General features: G+C 49.5%; 1 protein-coding gene across 6 annotated transcripts in view; it reads right to left on the bottom strand.

The window, feature by feature from the left end:
- TRIM9 (tripartite motif containing 9) overlaps nucleotides 1-19,068 on the bottom strand; it is a 127,868-nt gene that overhangs the window by 47,423 nt on the left and 61,377 nt on the right. For all 6 annotated transcript variants that reach the window (XM_077819662.1, XM_077819664.1, XM_077819659.1 and 3 more), the window contains exons 2-3: nucleotides 12,135-12,230; nucleotides 8,765-8,887 (exon numbers count right to left, since the gene is read on the bottom strand). In XM_077819662.1, coding sequence (XP_077675788.1) covers nucleotides 8,765-8,887; nucleotides 12,135-12,230 — 219 coding nt within the window. The remainder of the gene's footprint in view (nucleotides 1-8,764; nucleotides 8,888-12,134; nucleotides 12,231-19,068) is intronic.

Here is a 19,068-nt window from a genome sequence, read left to right as displayed (position 1 = left end):
GAACGTTAATGAAGATATTGAACAAGACCAGCCCCAAGACCAACCCTTGGAGCACTCCGCTCGATACCGGCTGCCAACTGGACACTGAGCCGTTGATCACTACCTGTTGAGCCCAACGATCTAGCCAGCTTTCTATCCACCTTATAGTCCATACATCCAATCCATACTTTTTTAACTTGCTGGCAAGAATACTGTGGGAGACCATGTCAAAAGAATGGGAACATGCGGTACCTAAACTAAATCTCCCATAGTGCACTGCAGCGGCATTCCAAATCAAAGTATTTTGGTTTTCAGGCATTCATTTTTTGATGAAAAATTGAGAGTTTCCACAGAAAGTGGAGACTACTTGTGAAAAAATTCTCTTTACAAAATCCAATTTTCTGTCAAAACCCAATTTTGACAGAACATTTTCGAGCTGCCTTAGACTCTGAGTTAATAAGGTGATGTTCTTGGTGCCCTGAGAGAAGAGTGCCTAAATTGTTCCCTGCTCTTAAGAGCCCCTTCTCCTTTCACTGAACGTCGTCCCACATACTGAGTTGAGGAAATTCCCATATCCCACCCTTCCAGAGGGAAGAACATAGCGTCAATGGCAAAGGTTGGTCCTACAGAAAAGGGGGAGGTGGGTCTGACAGTCAGCCTTACCTACTAGCCAGAACAGAGCTACACCAAAATCTTGTGTCAAATCAAAAAGGGGTATGACGCACGAGCAAAGACAATACACTGCCCCCCTCTGTCTGCTGTTGGTAGTAACAGGGCCTGTGTCCTAGAGTGGAGAAGCTGAGCTCAGACATCACTGACTCATTATTATGGCCTGATGATGCTCCCAAGAGAGGCCGTTCCATAGTGCACTGTGATGACGGTAGTTTCACTTATCCAATGAGATTATTTTCAAAATCCAATAGCCCAACTGGAACTTTTCACAAGAAACCCTATAAATCGAAAGCAATGGGCCCATAGGGCATCACAAGGCATTTTAATAGCCAGCCAGACTGAAAGCTAAGGCCGGTTAAATTTATTGACATTTGCCTGGTCTCTCTCTCTTGTTTAAAGCTGCTGTTCATTTCTGGCTGATATAAAAATCAAATACCTAGTGCCCCCATTAACCATTAGACCAGGGGTCGGCAACCTTTCAGAAGCGGTGTGCCGAGTCTTCATTTAGTCACTCTAATTTAAGGTTTCGCGTGCCAGTCATACATTTTAACGTTTTTAGAAGGTCTCTTTCAATAAGTCTGTAATATATAACTAAACTATGGTTGTATGCAAAGTAAATAAGGTTTTTAAAATGTTTAAGAAGCTTCATTTAAAATTAAATTAAAATGCAGAGCCCCCCGGACCGGTGGCCAGGACCCGGGCAGTGTGAGTGCCCCTGAAAATCAGTTCGCATGCTGCCTTTGGCATGCTTGCCATAGGTTGCCTACCCTTGCATTAGAACAAATAAGCAAGAGGTGGGGTAAATTCTCTATCACATGGAGTCTTTGAACCAGCCTGGGATGTCTCTTTCTACAAGATGTGCTCTAGGTCCCCCACAAGTTGGGCCAGATGTGTAGGGTGAAGTTTCTGGCCTGTATTATGAAGGAAGTCAAAACAGATCATCATAATGGTCCCTTCTGGTCTTAAAATCTACAACTGAAACTAAAGAGGGGTTGTTTTCTGAAATGCAGACAGAGAAAAGGGTTATCAATCAGGGGAGGAGGGGCGCAGTGCACCTTTCATGGTACAGAACTAATGAGAGCAGTGGTTAAAATGCAGGTGGAAAGAACAACTGGAAAGATTCTGACATTCAGGCCTAACTTACAATGCCTATGTGTAATTTGTACAAAGTATTTCCAGTCGGACATGTTTCAGTGGAGATCAGAGGGGGTTTGTAACTGGAATTGCAGTGGCATTAATAGTCATCACGATGCCGGAGGTACCATATGTAGGAAACTTGAATGATCTCATTTGAGATGAGATGAGATTGAGATGACCTCTCGAGGTCCCTTCCAATCCTATGATTCTACGATTTCCATCTAAGGATTTGTAAGGTGCAGTTCCGAGCCCAGATTCCAGTGCAAAATACACAAATGGAGAACAAACCAAAAAGCCCCAGAGAAGTTAGTGCTAATAAAACAATTTAGTAAAACCAGCAGAAAGCAGAGTGGTATGAGAAGGCTAGAGGCGTAAAACCTCATTACTAAAGGGACAACTCAGGGTAAAAATAAATGTTGATAGAAAGTCCATTTACATTTGACTTCTTGAACAGGTTCCCAAGCTCATTCATTTTGCAATGTCATCTCTTTCTTCTGCAGTCCTTGCTGCCTCTCCGGATCAATGAGCCAGCTCTCTGCTCTAAGAAGAATGAGTCAGATGGCTTCTGAGTCAGGAGCCCCCCAAGTTCAACTGCCTCTTACTACTGATCCCAGTCCTTACTCTAGAGTCTCTGCAGGATGGTCTCCTGCACTTGGTGTTAGTGCCATCTCTCCATGTGCAGGCAGAATGCCAAAATACTGTGTCCAAGACACTTGAAACCTTTTACAATCAATCCTCCCTCAGGCAGCAGAAAAATGAACTGTCCAGCCTTTAACCTCTCTTCATAGCTTTTCCCTCTCCCTTGTCCACTCTCCAGTACAGATCTCCTCCACAAGGTGCTCAGATACCTCCCATGGGCACGAGCAAGATATAAAAGACAGAGATAATGTGGGGACTGGAGAGTTTTTGTAAAAGAAAGCACAGGAAGGTCTCATGTTAGCTGTTCAAAGGGTAACACACTGAGGCCTGGTCTACGTCAACCTAATTATGTCAGTATCCACACTTCAGCCTTGCTCCCACCAGTGTAAGTGCCGTGCTACACCGACATCATAACTCCAGCTCCACGAGAGGCGTGGGGCTTCTGTCGGTGTAGTTAGGGCGACGCCGTGCCCGTGCAGACACTGCGGGTTATTACGCTGGCAGTTGGCTGTCATCCTTGTCAATTTCACGGCTCCCTGCCCGCGCTGTGACATTGACAAGAAAGCCGCTCACAGCTGGGGCCGTCACACTGGAGTGGGAGGTGGGCTCCAGTTAGAGCCCTGCTGCCCTGCAGGGCTCTGCTGGGCTGCCACCTGGGCTCCCCACTCCTCGCTGGGTGCCCTGCTGCCCCTCCTGGGTCCCGGCTCCCCACTCCCCCTTCCAAGCTGGGCTGCTGCCTGGGTTCCGAGCTCCCTGTTCCCCGCTGGGAGCCCGGCTCACCTGAACTCCGAGCTCCCTGCTGGGAGCAGGGAGCTGAGAGCCTGGTGGGCAGCCAGGCTCCTGGTGGGGAGCTGCGTGGAGCTGAGAGTTCAGGCTCTCAGCCCCCCACACGTCAGTGGAAGCGCTGCTGGTGAGGACGTGCACCCCCGACAGAAAGGGCAACGTGGACATGAATCACCACAGTAATTACTGTAAGTCAGTAATCGGCTGTAAGTCGATCCAACATAGGTCGACTTAAGTTTGTAGTGCAGCCCAGAGTAAAGAGGCTCATTTTAATCGTGTGAGGCTCTTAGTGGTAACTTCAAGCAGAAAAAATACTCCACGAATTCCCCCCCCACCCCAACTCCCAAAACTCTAACATTTCAGCTTGGATTTTCAAAGAACCTAAAGGAATTAGGTGCCTCATGGGAGTTAGGTAGCTAATTGCCTTAAACTTTTTTTTGGAAAAATCTCAGCTCTAATTTCTGAAGCCAGCTCCCCTGGATCCAGAAGCATTACGTGAGTACAGGACGTGAACGTATTAGCCTTTTACCTCTGGAGATCTAAGGTCATACACTGGCTAAGGTCAGGAGTGGTACAAGTTTTGTGACCACAGCATAGCCCTTAACACACATCTGTCCACGTAATCAGTCTCTCCAGGGAATCTGACAATTGGGGTTCAGGGGTGAGGACTCCAGCAGCGAGGTTAGTGTAGTTACAGGTTAAAATGCATTGAGGGCAAAAGTCATCTATCCATCCAAATGTCAGAATGGTCCACTTAAGCCTTATTATTGAGAGTGTAAGTGAGGTAGGGTTATGCTTTGGGTTGCCCCTACATGAATTTCACCCTTGGAGAACTGTGCAGACACGCCTGTATGTCATTCGCCCAAACTACTGGGCTTTGGACCATATTGGTCTCTTGCTTTTGGACAGCATCACATTCTGCAGCATCTTGAATTTAGAAATAAAACCAAAAAAGTGAGCATTAGAAAAAATACAGCTGGGGGGGGTGGTTATTACAGCTAAGGATGAAGGGGGATTCTTGGGTGGTGATTTAAAATGATGCCCACCACTGCTTCTCACAAGGACAGCACTTTGTTTCTAAAAACTAAGTCTTTAACATGGAGCACGAATAAGGAAGGGTTTGCTCTGGAAGTTCTGATCTCCACATGCATTTTGCAATATCAGGAAAAAGGAGGGGAGCGGGGGGAAGAAGAGTGAAAAATTGTCCCATTTTAGGTAATTTTCTTACAAATATTTCCACCCAGGGGACAAATGTGAGTTGGCTCTTTGGGCAAACGTGGCGATGTGCCGCTTTGTCAGTGAAATTGTGTGTCAGATAAATGCGGTCAGCTCGGAAGCCCTGTTAACACACATTCCGGAATGCTGCATGGGAACAGAAATTTTGGCTACATGGACAAATCGACCCAGCACACAGAGCAAAGCTCTGCTCTCTCGCCTCTTCCGCACTTATAAACAGAGCCACGGCACCCCTGCAAGCAGGTGGGTCTAGCAGAAAGATCCTTTCAAGAGCTGCTGCTCGTGGCAGTGCAAACTGAGTGCCAGGTGCAGAATGCAAGTGCGACCGGTCTGACTGAGCAATGTCTTATGCCCACTTAGTGCCCGTATAAATGACTGCAGGGGAAGGAGGAATCACGTCCTAAGCTGCACTGCCGAATGCTGAATATCTTCCCTCTTGACAGATTCCCGTAACATTTCCGCCCTCTGTACAGCAATTCCAATGCTCCACCGTCTCCGTGCAAATGCTATTGGCTTTGTTACATGTCACATGCCATGCCAAACACAATGCTCCCTCAGGTTCAGCGGCAGCTGTGGTCCCGTCCCCTTTGGAATGACGGCTGCTCTGTAGTTTCAAGCGCAGCCCTGCTTACGTTTTGCGTTCCCTTTCCATGGCGGCGGAGTTCCTGTTTGACCCTGACAGCAGTGTCAGCCCAACCGCTATTCCTGTGTCGGCACAGTGATAGCAGAGGGCAGGCTTTGAGTCCTTTGTGTTGGCGTTAGGGGTAGGGTTAAGTGCTGCTCTCTGTGGCTGGACAGCGGGTGTTGCTGTCCACTCATGCCCCCGGAACGGTGACCCACTTTCCGTCTTTCCCAAGGCAGCAGTGGCTGATCCCTCAATCGGTCACTGCTAAAAATGTATGTCCTATTTCCAGTCTGAATTTGTCTAGCTTCAACTTCCAGCCATTTGCTCATGTTCAAATTTTCTCTGCTAGACTGAAGAGCCCATTCTTAAATATTTGTTCCCCATGCAGGTACTTGCAGATTGTGATCAAGTCACCCCTTAACCTTCTCTTTCTTACGGTACATAGATTGAGATTCTTGAGTCTATCACTAGAAGGGATGCTTTCTAATCCTTTAATCCTTCTCGTGTGGCTCTTTTCTGAACTCTCTCCAGTTTATCAACATCCTTCTTGAATTGTGGGCACCAGAACTGGACACACTATTCCAGCAGTGGTCGCATCAGTGCCAAATACAGAGCCCAATGACAATTCCTCAGCCCAACGGGGCAGCCCATTGGAGCAGGGGCATTTACGTGCGTGGGCTAGGGGAGTGGCAGGGGCATGGCTGGTGGGTCTGTGAACTGCATAGCCCCATTGCCCAATACGCAGCTCTTGGGCTGGCGGTAGCAGCCATGGCACAACTGAAGAGGTGCCCCATGCATGCCCCATCTCTGGCCTCCAGGGGAAGGATGCTACCAGACCGCCATGCTGTGTTTATTTATTCAGGCTTTATGCAAAGGGTGAGCATACCAACTTAACAATGCAAAAGCCCCATGACACGTGTATACACACGTGTTGCATAGGACTCTGTCGCACAATTAAGACAAAACCATATTATGTAACACTCCCAGATAATCTTCAAAGTACCAGTTCTGCTACCTTTATTACTTATTCCCTAGCATGTGAACTAAAGGGAACAGTCTAGTCGTTTAGTCTAAAAATGTGACCTACATTGAAACTGTTACTGATCCGCGGGGGATGGCCGCTGGATTTGAAAGACCAATTGCTTTGGAGAGTCCACCCCACAGCAGTAAGAAATTAAAACCAGCGTTCAATTGTCACTGGTACTGGGGGACCTGGAATATGGCATGAGCCCTTCTTGCTGGCTCTTTGAACCCGGTCGCATCGGGCAACCTTCCCTCTTCCCAGGAGCCTTTGCTGCAGCTGCATTCACAGACCAGCCCTGGCCAACATTTTCACATGTGGCTGCCCGCAGTAAGGCCCCTAAATAGAAGTGGCCGGTGGGAAGTTGCTGGGAGTTGTGGGGACGCAGCACGTCAGAAAGGGAGAGCGCTTTTAGATGGACCTAAGTAGGAATTTAAGTGCCTGGCTTTAGGCAGCCAAGTCTGAAAATTCAGGCTGTGTTTAGAGTTTAAAAGAGTCCCATTTGTGGCTGGGTATTTTTCTCTGTAACGGAGCACCGGCACTGGGTTCAGGGCTCTAAAACACTGGCAGGAAAACAGTTTCCGCACCCCTCAGAATTTATTGCCCACAAGCCCTGTCCCACTCTTGCTGATGTAGCCGGGCCAAGCTAGACAGCTGGCTGGCTTTGATCAGACTCATTACGTTACCCCGTAAGGAATGCCCAGCTACACAGCAGAGCGGCTTTGTTTTTAAACTCTGACTTCTGTCAGCGCTGCAGGGCAAAGCAGAGGCCCTGACTTTGGAGGTGTGAATTCAATTGGTGGCCAAACAAGGACAAGAAAGAAAGGTGTCAGGGACAAGGCTGTTATGCCTTCATGAACAAGAGGGGAGGTGATCTGTGCACTTGTGAAATGGGGAGGTGGGGCGCTGGTCCACACGGCAGCTTCCTTGCTAAGATGTGGCTCATGCGATGAAAACGTTTGAGAAGCCCTAAGCTAGAGCATCCGGTTTCTTCATTGTGAGGGTGAACGTGAGATTAACAACAATGCCCTTCAGGCTCCCTCAGCTCTTCGGATGGGAAAACCTGGCTAGGTCCATCCTGGGAAAGGTCTACAAAATGAGTCAAAGCCATTCAGATGGCCCAACGCCGTGCTATGTGCCAAACGTATGAGGAGAGAGAGAGAGGAGACGTGAAAACTCCGCAAGCAGGTTTCAGCCGAATAACTGAAACACACTCAGATAACAGCCCCGGAAAGCTCAGCGTGAGATGGTTGTGTCTTCTCAATACCTCAGGCTCTGGGTGACCCACTTCAGTGCGATTGCCCTGGGCCTGCGTGGCTGGCTTGCTGATGTACAGTTATACCAGCCAATGGATACCATGCTAACACCAACCCGTCAACTCACGCCCACCTGACAGTCTCTGTTTAGCCCAAGCCCCAGAGTCCCCTTGGCAGCCACAAGCCAGCTGAAGAGAGCAGGTACTGTTCCTCAGGGAACCGCAGAGTGACGAACTGAAGGGTAACGCTGCCTTCCCTTCTCCTTCATGTCCCACTTTCAGCTTCACTTCTTGCACCTCCTCTCCTGGGCTATCTGTCTGGGGGTTTCCTGTGGCACCCCTGGAGTACCCGACTGTCATGTCTGACCTGATCCCCCAACATAAAGGTGCGTGCCATGCAGAGCAAACACAATCACTGTCCTCTTCCTGTTGCATTCCTGTATTGCCCCCTTTGCACCTGGCTAATTTAGGGGCTGATCTTACAAGATGCTGGGGGCCCTCACCTTAGGGTGACCATATTTCCTAAAGTAAAAACGGGATGGCTGGGGCTTGCCTGAGCTCAAGGAACCCCAGCTCCCCACCACCCGGAGCTAGCTCCCCCGTGACCCGGGCTCCATACCCCATGACATCCATGGCTGGGGCGGGCCCCCAAACTCCCTGTTGCCCACGGCTGGGGATGACCTCCCCAAGCTCCGCGCTGCCTGCGGCTGGGGCTGAACGCCTGAGCCCCCACTGCCTGTGGCCAGCTCCATGCCCCATGCAGCCTGCGGCTGGGGCTGACCCCCGCACTGAGCTCCGCACTGCCCAGGGCTGGGGCTCACTCCCCCCCAAGCTCCATGCCCCATGCCGCCTACAGCTGGGGTTGAGCACCCGAGCCCTATGCCTCCCGCGGCTGGGGCTGCCCCCGAGACCCACTGCCTGGCACCGCATGTCACCACACCCCCAACGTTCCTCTGCCCTGCCCCTTGGGGGGCACACCCAACCTTTTTGGTAAACTGGGCATTTGTTCATTTGCTCTTCCCAACTAATCAGGACAAAAGCGGGACAAATGCTCATTTTTGTAAAAAGAAGTCAGGACGGCCGGGACAGCGCCTACAAACGGGACTGTCCCGGCCAGAAAGGGACATACGGTCACCCTACCTCCCTCATCTCCCACTGAAGTCAACAGAGCTGAGGGCTGTTGTCGTAACTGCGGCCAAGCAGGGCCTACTTTAACGGTAAGCCTACCTGCTGAACAGTGGGTGAAGGTTCGTGAATTGTCACAACAATCTGTGACAGAAATTAAGAAAAAGATGTGAGGACGACTGAATCACTTCAGTCAGAAAGGCTCCGCTGATTTCACTCAAGGGCTGGGTTAAAATTACGACCGGTAACCAAGAGGCACAGAGGCTCAGAAATCAGAAAGCTTTGAACTGACCTTCAGCTTATGCTCGTGCTCCTTGTTGACTCGGGACAGCAGCTGGGCTTTCCTCCTGTTGAGCGCGTCAATGAGGGCATCACACTGTGCCACCAGGCAAGCTTCGAACTCCACGCTGTTCTCCTGTGTTAACAAAGCACAGCTCACAGCCCCGGGGATTTCCCTGCGCCGGCTGCAGCCCCTCCAGCAGGGAGGAGGGCTCGTCTGGAGGGGTCCCCCCCACATGTTAACTGCTCTGACTCTGGAAGCTCCCATTGGCCCCTTGTCCCTCTAGACATGTCCCTTCAGCCTCTTGCTGGCCAGTCAACTGGGATCGGAAATAGCTCTCGGGAGGTGGGTTGGAGTGGAGTCCACATCTGGGTAAGGGTGGGAGGTTTTCCAGCAGCGGACTGGCTGGTCAGGGAGGGCGTGTGGGGTGGGGTGAGGGGAGGGAACTGGGAGTGGGGGGAGCCTGAAGGGGCTGTGCAAGGTTGTCTTGGGGAGGGATAACAGGAGGCTGGAATGCGTTTGGGAGCTTAGATTAGATGCTGTGAGCAAATACAGAAGGAACTGGAATAGCAGAAACCAGGAGTTCACTGAGGGTAAATATATGTGTCCCAGTGTTTTAAGGGTTAAACAACTTAGTTCTTCCTGCCTTCACCTAGTGAAAGAGTTACTTTGTGCGACATACTAACCCTTAACTGCAGGAACCCTGGGTAACAGCTCCGGACCCCTGTGATTGCTCTCTATCTAGCTGTGTTTATTCAGATCCCAATCCTGCAAGGCCCTACTCAGGGATGTAATTTTACTCACATAATCAGGCCCATCGAAGGTAATGGGACTAGTGGCATGAATGAGAAATACTTAGGAAGTAAGGGTGGCAGGAGCAAGGAGATAATGCGGGATTGTGAAGGCATGAATAGCCACCTGTGAACTTCTCTGAGCCCCCTAAGAGCTGGAGGGCAGGCTACATGGAAGGTAAGTTCCTTTAAGTAATTAACCATACACATCTATGCAGTGCTGTAAATGGCTTTATTGCCTTAGGGCTAATGTGTCTCATCCCCAAAAGATTTCAGTTTTCATCTGTACGTTATCAACGTTATGCTCATTTGGGCCTTTAATAATTCCTGAATTCTGAAGAATTCCCTGAGCTGTCGGAATTTATATTCGTTTGGGGGTGTTCGTTGGGATGGGGAAATCCTGATGTTTTGAGGCTATTACATTCATTTGGTCATTTCACGGGGTTGTGAGCCTTGATTCCGGGGGTTATCAAACCAAACAGTCACTGCACACAACACTGAGCAGTACCTCTGTACCCGGCGAAGGCACAATCTCGTTCCTACATCCAGCAGAGCTCTCTCAAAAGGCTGTGTAAAATGGGGCTAAGTTGTTAGCAATTGGCCCAGCCTATAACATGAAATCTTGTCAATAACACATTGGTTTTAAATCAATCACAAGTATCAGTGCTATGGTGACGGTTTTGGGTCATCAGGTCAGAGGTTCCAGTTTACCTTTTGCAGGGTCTGATTCTGCAGCCCTTACTCAGGTGAGACATCTCACTAAATTCAATGGGCTAGGTTACCATGATCATTATTTATTATGTATATTGCCATAGCACCCAGGAGCCCCAGTCCTGGACCAGGACTACATTGCGCTAGGTGCTGTACAAACACAGAACAAAAAGATGGCCCCTGCCCCAGAGCGTAGCCTGTAATCTTCACTGGGAGTGCTCATGTGCTTAGAGTTGAGGACACGTTGTTTAAGTGCTTCGCTTAGCTGGGGCCTCCCTGAATCGAACATGGTTACTGGTGTGAGCAAGTGAAGCCAGTGGGACAATGCGTGTGGGGAAGTGCTCACCAGGAATGGCGAGGGCTGCACTATCTCACCCAGTGGGCCTACTTGCATGAGGAAGAACTACAGGCTGGCTAGACTTTGCCACTCACACTGAATATTACCTTACTCTGAGTAGCCCCACTGGGTGAGATGTGGCTGCTCACAGAGTGAGCTACACCTCTCAGTGTGATTACATGTGGCTGAATCAAGCCCTGAATGAGCAAGTGCTGGAGATCAGGATCATAATGGGGAGGACACGGCTAATTCAGTAACTGCCTACATGAAATAAGTTCCTGGACATCTAGGCTTTGGAACTATCAAGTGCTTCCATCCACACTGCTCCCCCGGAGATAGGTTCACATCAGCCACATACACACAGGGGCAGGAAATCCTGCTGGAAATGGCATCTGAACTAAACCCACCACATTGGGAGGAAGAAGCTAGGCACAGGGGAAGGCTGCACTTTGGCTGGGAGGGGGCGGGGAAGTGGGTATTTGAATTTGGCAGCAGCAGAGACCGATTGAGGAATTTGGCTGCTGCCTTGGGAAAGAGAGAAAGTGGGTCACCGTTCCGGAGGCCTGAGTGGACAGCACCACGCGCTGTCCAGCAACAGAGAGCAGCACTTGACACAGTCAGATTTTAAGCCACTTCTGTCTGAAGGTTTGTTAAACATTAACCTTGAAAGCATGTTTTACTGTGGTGCCATGCTCATTCCACTCATGTGGAAGGCTTCGGTTAGGAATCCACATTCATGCCATCCCCAGATCTCCAGGGACAGGGCAGCTGGCATTTAGCCTCCACTGAAAAACCATATGCAGCTCTGTCTCCAGCTGGGGATCAGAAAGGGCCAGACTGTGGCCTGCATCCTGCTCCTGATACCCTTCTCCCACTGAATCACACTCTGCTGTATGGAAGATCCTGTTGATTTCAGTGCAGTAAGGTACTGCTCAGTGAGGGGTCAGAATCTGGCCCCAAATAGCCTGATTTTACACACACATAACAGCATGACTCCAATATTCCCAAAGAACAGCTAAAGAATTGAAGCAAAAGAAACTTCAAACAAATTCCCTTAAAAATCGGACCAACATGTTTAAGTTCCCACATGTTGTGGGCTGGGCTAGGCAGACGAGCCTTTTACATTGCTTCTCCTACAACTGGCTCACTGACAGCCCTGCTGATTGCAAGTTAGAAGCAGAACTGGTATCTGCTGCTAGAGATCCACATTCCTTTGTCAAAGCCAGGACAGGCTGAGAGTCAGTGTTGCTCTGTGGGCAAGGAGGTGGAAGACTGGCTGTGATAATTGTCTAGTAACAGCTGCTCCTTGCAGATACACAAGGAGGCATTAGTGACAATCCCAAAGAGAAGGGGAGCGAGTGAAGCTAGCCCAGCAGTGCAGGAGTCTGGAGGAGAGATGCAAAGGGGTCCCTTGGTGTGGGGCCAGCAGTGTACGCGGTAGGGAGGTCACCAGGCAAAGACAAGACACAGAGGTGATGCATGAAGTCACAAATGGCGTATTAACCTGTTGGGGGTTTGTTTCTCTAGCGGGTTGGTATGGTACCTGGATTTGCTGAACCATGTTTCGTAGCTGCACCAGGAACTCTTTGGCTTCCTTGGCTCTGTCTGACAATCCATTCAGTGCCTGGGAGAGCTGGCTCTGCATGCAGAAAGAAATACAAAGCAGGTTAGCAATAAACAGGGCATACAGGAGCAGGCAGTCAAGGGATGGCATTAATTCACACCAAGGAACATGTATTCTGGCCTCAGACCTTAAGTGGAAGAGGCATTGTCTAGTGATTGCCCTGGAGTTCAGGGTCCAAATCCAGACCTCCTTCAACTGTGTGACCTTGGGCAAATCACTGGAGTTAACCCTGCACTTCAGTTTCCCCAAATGTAAACAGTGAGAGGAAGGATGGTCCAGTGGTTAGGATACTACCATGGGATTTGGGAGCCTTGGATTCAGCTCCCCTCGAGACTTTCCTGTGTGACCTTGGCCCAGTCACTTAGGGCTTGTTACACAAATATTTAGTTTGCGGCAAACTAGGATGTGAATCTAACCCGCACTAGCCTTTCACTGCAGGGCAGCTCAAAGATGAATGGGTGGGTTTGACGAGCCTTTAGTTGAATAATAAATAGACACAAAGGCTGAAAGTTTCAAACTCAGGATCCTAAAGCTAGGCAACTAAATCCACATGCAGGCACCTATGCAAGTGGCCTGAGTTTTAGGAGATGAGCACTATTAGTCCCATTGTGCTCGGCACCTTTATCTAAATACTTATGGTAGTTTATCAGCCTGGTACACAAAATGGAACAAATTAGTGGCACTCCTGGCTCAAAAGGTGACTTTTTGGATGTCAAAGTGAATCTCTTTTAAACTACCTTACAGTGGTTTCTATGTCCCCATGGCAGATAATGACACCTAACTGCATTGTTATTTTGATTTTCCTAGATTTATAGAGCCCCCTTTGCCGCAGTACCCGAGCACCCTCAATTGGAGCTATTAAAATAACTTTCGACTGAACGGGTTTCCATAAGAAAATGCTATTTTCCCAAAATTGAAATGTTTTTGCAGGAATGTGGCGATTTTGATGAAATTTTTGATGAAAACATTTAGAAATTATTTGAAATTGAAATGGACTTTTATTTCATGTTGACTACTAAATATAGTATAGTATAGTAACAATTCACTTCACTTCACTTCTTGACTCCTTTTCCTATTTACACAGGGTTGGAGGTGCCAACGATTCTTCGTCACTCCTTACGGTCCATGGCATGAGTCTGTAGGTCTTGAAGTTCCAGTCCTTTTCTCTTCAAATTTGTCTAGCCAGAGTCTTCCCATCATATCCTCAGTCTTCCACGTCCTTTCCTTCCCACGCTTTCTTTCTGCTCCCATTTTTATCACACGTCCCGTCCACCTCAAATGTGCACTCTCCAGTTTATCTACCATTAAGAGTCCCAAGTTCATCTTCCCCCCAATTTCTTCTACACACACTGTGACTATCCCTCCACTTGCCGGCCATTAATTAATTAAATTAAATTATATTTATTAATGCTTCAACATTATCTAAACTAAACCTTTCAATAAGGTTGTTTCAATGTTTCTGAATAAGTTATTTTTGGAACTTCGGTCCTGTGAGAAATTTTGAAATTGGAACTTTTCATCCTGAGTTGGGGGAAAACATATTTCAAAAGGTTGGAATTTCCCACGAGCTGGAAATTCCATTCTGCAACCAGCTCCACCCAGAATCTTTATATATTTATCCTCATAACTCCCCTGACAGGCAGGGTAGTGCTATTACGTCCATTTGACAGAGGGACACCGAAGCACAGAGAGGCTAAGTGACTTGCCCACGGTCATACAGAAAATCTGTGGCGCAGCAAGGAATTGAACACAGCTCTCTTGGGTCCCAGATTAGCAACCTGTCCCTTTCAACACTAACAGTGCAGCAACCTCCCACCTGGTGTACTCCAGCAGGACCTGACAGAGCTGAGTAGCAAAACACAATACTGTTGCTACTACTAAATATCTGGCAGTTTTCATTTTCATAGGGCTTTCCAAACATTAACTAAGGGATCCTCCCAACTCCCCCGTGATTTTGATAAGTGTTATCTCCAGATCTGGGCAACTAATCAACAGCCAACAACTTACTCAAAGGATTTAGCCTCTTTTGTCGGTTGCAAATTGTCAAACACACTGCAATTTTTTGTTTGAAACACACACTGGTTGAACAATTCCTGCAAACAGTGCTTGAGAGCAGGTTCTTGCAAGTTGCACGTTATTTAAATTAGAAGGATTCTGACTGGACGCAGAGATGACATGCTATGTTTCCGTTCACGGATTGGATGGGCACAGCTCGTTGAATCAGGTCTCCAGTGCGAATGCTCATGAATACAAATGCAACATTCGCTTTCTGGAATACGCCATCACGTTGGCTACAATGCTGCTGTTTCTATGAACATCCCTGCAGGCGAAGGTATTTGCTAGAATATTTGTGGAAAGTGATTTCATTGGCTGTGTTTGTGTCCCTCTGGCAAATTCATTTCGACATCTCAACCATTGTCTTATCAACCCATTTCTGATCACTTCCATCCGACCCCCGGGATAATGAGGCAGAGCAGCCTGGAGGGGGATCAGTGTCTGAGCTGGAATTAGAAGTCAGTCCCAGGTTCAGACAGCTACACCAGGACTCATGCTCAATGCACACAACCCCATCCACGGCACCATTCTCCTAAGTGCACTTTGGGTGCCCCTCTGGAGACACCACATTGACTCTGGTAGCTGCGGGGTGCTCCTCACCCCTGAAAATCAGGCCTTACATGTCTCAAGACAGGCACTCAAAATCAGCAGCCCCTTTCAGGCCTGGGATAGGTAGTTGAGCCCCAGATTTCAGCATTCCTTCCCCCCCCACCCATAGTTCTGGGGGTCCCGTCTTAGGGCTTTTGCTGTGAGCTTGTCTCCAAAAGTTTTGCAGAATGTAATTAGCAGAAAAACGATTTCAGGGGTAAAACATATTTCTCCTTCACGTTATGGAAGTGCCTAGAAGCCCCAGCATGCAGGGTGCTGTACTAGGGTGGGCAACTTTCTCATTCGTGAAAATTGGACACTGAGTGCCAGAACATCCTCCGTCTCCTGCTCCACCTCTTTCCCTTCAGGCCCTGCCCCCGCTGCTCCTCTTCCCCCCACCCCCTCCGTCGCTCGCTGCTTTCTCCACTGCCCTCCCCCTGCCAGCTGAGGGTGGTGGAGGGGTGACTGGAGCAGGATGTTGGAGAGAGGCTGGGCTCTGGGAGTGGGGGGTGAGGAGGGCAGGGCGGGGGAGGGAGAGCCACGCTCTAGGGGTGAGAGTGGGTGACACAGGCAAGGCGGGGGAGCTGCGTTCCAGGGGTGGGTGGGGGAGTGGGGCAGGATGGGGGAGGGGCAGCCCTGCTGGGGGCAGGATGGGGGAGCCGCTGGCACCTCTCTCTGCCAGAGCCTTCCTGAGTGCTCCACCAGACTCCAGCAGCAGCTGCTGCTCTTCCCGCCCTCCAGTGGTGGAGGCTGGTTACTGCAGGTAATGAGACTTCTCGTGTCCAGTCAGCAGTGCTGACCGGACATTGCCAGATTCCCAGGCAACCCAATGCTGTCCATGGATATGTGTACAGTCCCAATCTCCAGCTCCAAGAGTTTACAGTCTGAACAGACAAGGGGAGACATGGTGGAGGGACTTGCCCAGGGTCTCCCTGCAAGCCAGCGGCAGAGCTGGGAACAGAGCCTAGGTCTCTAGAATCCAAGTTCCAAGCTGCAGCTATTGTCCCACCTTATTAACATGAAAGCGCCCCCCCCCACCCCACACACTCTAGAAGTCCCAACCGTCTGACAAGTGGAGCTGTTTTAAAGGGGTCAGCGGTGACAATGACTGCACAGCAGGTGTGCAATGCGACTGTTCCTTCCTTCCTTTTAGCCCTCATTATTGTCAGTGTGGCTGGAGGTCTGCGGCTTGATTACTGGCAAGGCTGGCTCTCAGCAAAATGGAGCTCCAGCTGCAAAACTGCTCACTCCCGTGACTACATCCTTGCAGTCAATCGCTGCTATATTATGCAAACAGGGAGCTGACATGATGATGCACAGCAATGCTGAATGTTGCTCAATGGCAGCAAATGAGGAAGGGATACCAGGGAATTATAGGCAACTGGACAGCAGCAGAGCAGAGGGAGCCATAGGTATAGGAAATCCATCGGCCGGAACTTTTTTTCCTCTCTCAGGCCCCAAGAGCTGTCTCTGTTTATCTAATTCAGTGATTCCAAAGAGATCTGCAGAGCCGGGGCTGGAGGTGGGAAACAGGGCAGGGGGCCGTCTTTTATTTGTGGAGATTGAGCTGGAAGGCAGGAAAAACCCTGGGAACCACATTTTGTCACACACACAAAAAAAGAGCTGTACAAATCGGTCCCAGTAGTTCCGTTTCCATTTGCTCCTAACTAGCAGCTTCTCCCCTGCACAGAAAGGCAGCCCAGTGATTATTGCTTGTTGCTTTAGTTTTGCAACACACTTAATTCTTGCCTTTGAACGGTAATGGAGATTTTCTGCATCCGTGCGCCACGTCCCCCCCCGGTAAAACCATGAGCAGACTACTGGAGCCAGGGAGATGGAATGCCTTTCTCTCCACCATAGTGGATTAGCCTGTGCTCTCCACATATGTTATGTATAAGAGGGCAGAGGTATAATTCAAACAGCTGTCTCTTTAATTTCTGGACAGGAATGAGTGTAGTTTCTTTGCTGTTTGCTTTGCAATTCACTTCAAGTAATTTGCTGGCCGTTTTTAGGTTTGTGTTCTTTTTTTTGTGGCAGTCCCTCGAGATGCAAAGTCAAATGCTGCAGCTACTGAGTCAGTGACATGCATCGAGCTCAATTTGTCCTCTGCATGCCGCGTGCTCTGTGCGCTGCCAGTTTCAGCCTCCTGTGCTTTTTGCACAATGCTCTTGCAGGCTTCTCTCCATTGGTCCTGATTTCAAGACACTATTTTTCCACTTTGGTGTCTTACTCTAAATCTCTGCTCACCACGGGCATGCAAGGAAACAGGATGAAGAGCTACTGACTGACAGCGCAGGAAGGGACAGGAGATCATAGCGTGCAGTGCCTGGCAACATTGTGCGAGGCTAAAATTAAAAAAAAAAAAAAATTTGTATCAAAGAGATTAGACTGTAAACGAGTGGCAACAGTTTAATGGTCCAGAAAATCACCTTAGTGCTGCTTTCACAGGAAGCTTTAATACAACCTCCATGATTTCTGCATTTCCTGTGTAATTTATTGTGGCAGAGTCATTAGGACAGGGAGCTAATTGGTAAAGGTGTCTCTAATAAGAACAGCCTCGCTCAGTCAGCCCCGCACCCCTCCCCCAACTGCATCACCGTGGGATAAAGGGATGCTGCTGAGACCCATTTCCCAGAGAGCAGCAGGGCCTGATTTGGATCTCCCTGACCCTGGTGTAAATCAGGAGAGCACAGCGGAGAAACACTGGTGTAAAAGAGGCGTGGGATCAGAACCAGGCCCTACAGAGTTGACCCCAGCTAGATCAGCGTAACTGGGCACGGTGGTGGGACAAATTCTTTGCTGGTGCGAACTTGTGCGGCTCCAGTGAAGGCACTGATGCTGCACGTATTTACACCTGGAGAGAATCTGACCCATTCGTTTTTAGTATCTGGGTCTGACAATTCCATCATCCAATTACTGTGGATAAAAGCAGCCTAGGAAATAAACCGACGGTTCCATTTGCTTCGCTGTTCACCTGTAACGGTCCAGATCCTTTGCCACTGCAGTGACTTTCACCCAGCCACAAAGCCTTGTCTTCAGCACCGTGGTCTTGCTTCCACACTTAATCCTTACATCAGCGCCGAAATGAAACATGCAGCGGCTTCAGGGTGGCAATACAAGACTTGGCTTTCGCCTCCCGTCAGCCCGTGAACGTTATCTCAGTGCCAGGTGGCCCCCTTCCCTGCAGGATTCTGCTCTGCCAGCCCCCATTACTCCCTTAGCTTTCAGAGGTGGGCGAGAGTCATTTCCATAATCAAAGCCAAGCCACTTTAATGAAGCGATCTGCACTGCGGAGGCCAGGGGGCTCTGCATCGCCTGGCAATAGCCTGTCTTCGGTCACTTATTCTTCCCACTGTAGCCCAATGCCAATGCTTGTGTTTGTCTTTACACAGCTAGCCCTACCTGACTGTCAGGAGCAGATGCTAAAGAACCTGCTGACCCACTACTGGGCACCTTTCCCCTACCCAGGCTGCGGTGGCGGGCAAGGACCCAGCCAGTGGAGGGTGCTTTGTCACCCATTTCAATGCCCTGTCAGTAGAGGGCTCCATAATCCTCAGCGGGCGTGTGCAGGGTGGGAGAGGTTGCAGAGGCAGGAGCCTGGCAGCTTGCTGTAGAGAGAAGCGTGGATCGCAGGCAGCCTGAGAGGTGGGACTGGACGCAGGGCTTGGCAGCACAGGATACAAAGCAGCAGCCCACAAGCAGGAGGCGTGGGGACAACCCTACACAGGACGGCAAAAAAGTGGCGGGCCCGGACCCTGCACTGAGACTATGTTACCTTTATAGCTCCCTACTGCACTCCCCCAGGGGCTGCTGGGCTGGGGTTTTGATGAAGTCTTGGAGCCTACAGAATTGTGAGAGCCTGGGCAAAGCCTCCTCTGTGATCCCTGTCGATGTGTGAGTGCCAGGGCCCGCAGAGCCCAGTGCCCGGACAACTTGCAGCACTGGCCTCCAAAACCGCTGCACACGGGCACTCTGCCAGACTCTACAGGGTCATAGAATATCAGGGTTGGAAGGGACCCCTGAAGGTCATCTAGTCCAACCCCCTGCTCAAAGCAGGACCAATTCCCAGTTAAATCATCCCAGCCAGGGCTTTGTCAAGCCTGACCTTAAAAACCTCTAAGGAAGGAGATTCTACCACCTCCCTAGGTAACGCATTCCAGTGTTTCACCACCCTCTTAGTGAAAAAGTTTTTCCTAATATCCAATCTAAA

This window comes from Eretmochelys imbricata, chromosome 6, assembly GCF_965152235.1.
Source record: "Eretmochelys imbricata isolate rEreImb1 chromosome 6, rEreImb1.hap1, whole genome shotgun sequence".
In the NCBI taxonomy this organism is placed as follows: Eukaryota; Metazoa; Chordata; order Testudines; family Cheloniidae; genus Eretmochelys; species Eretmochelys imbricata.
The sequence above is the reverse complement of the archived record's forward strand: the minus strand, read 5'-3'. Positions and strand labels throughout refer to the sequence as shown.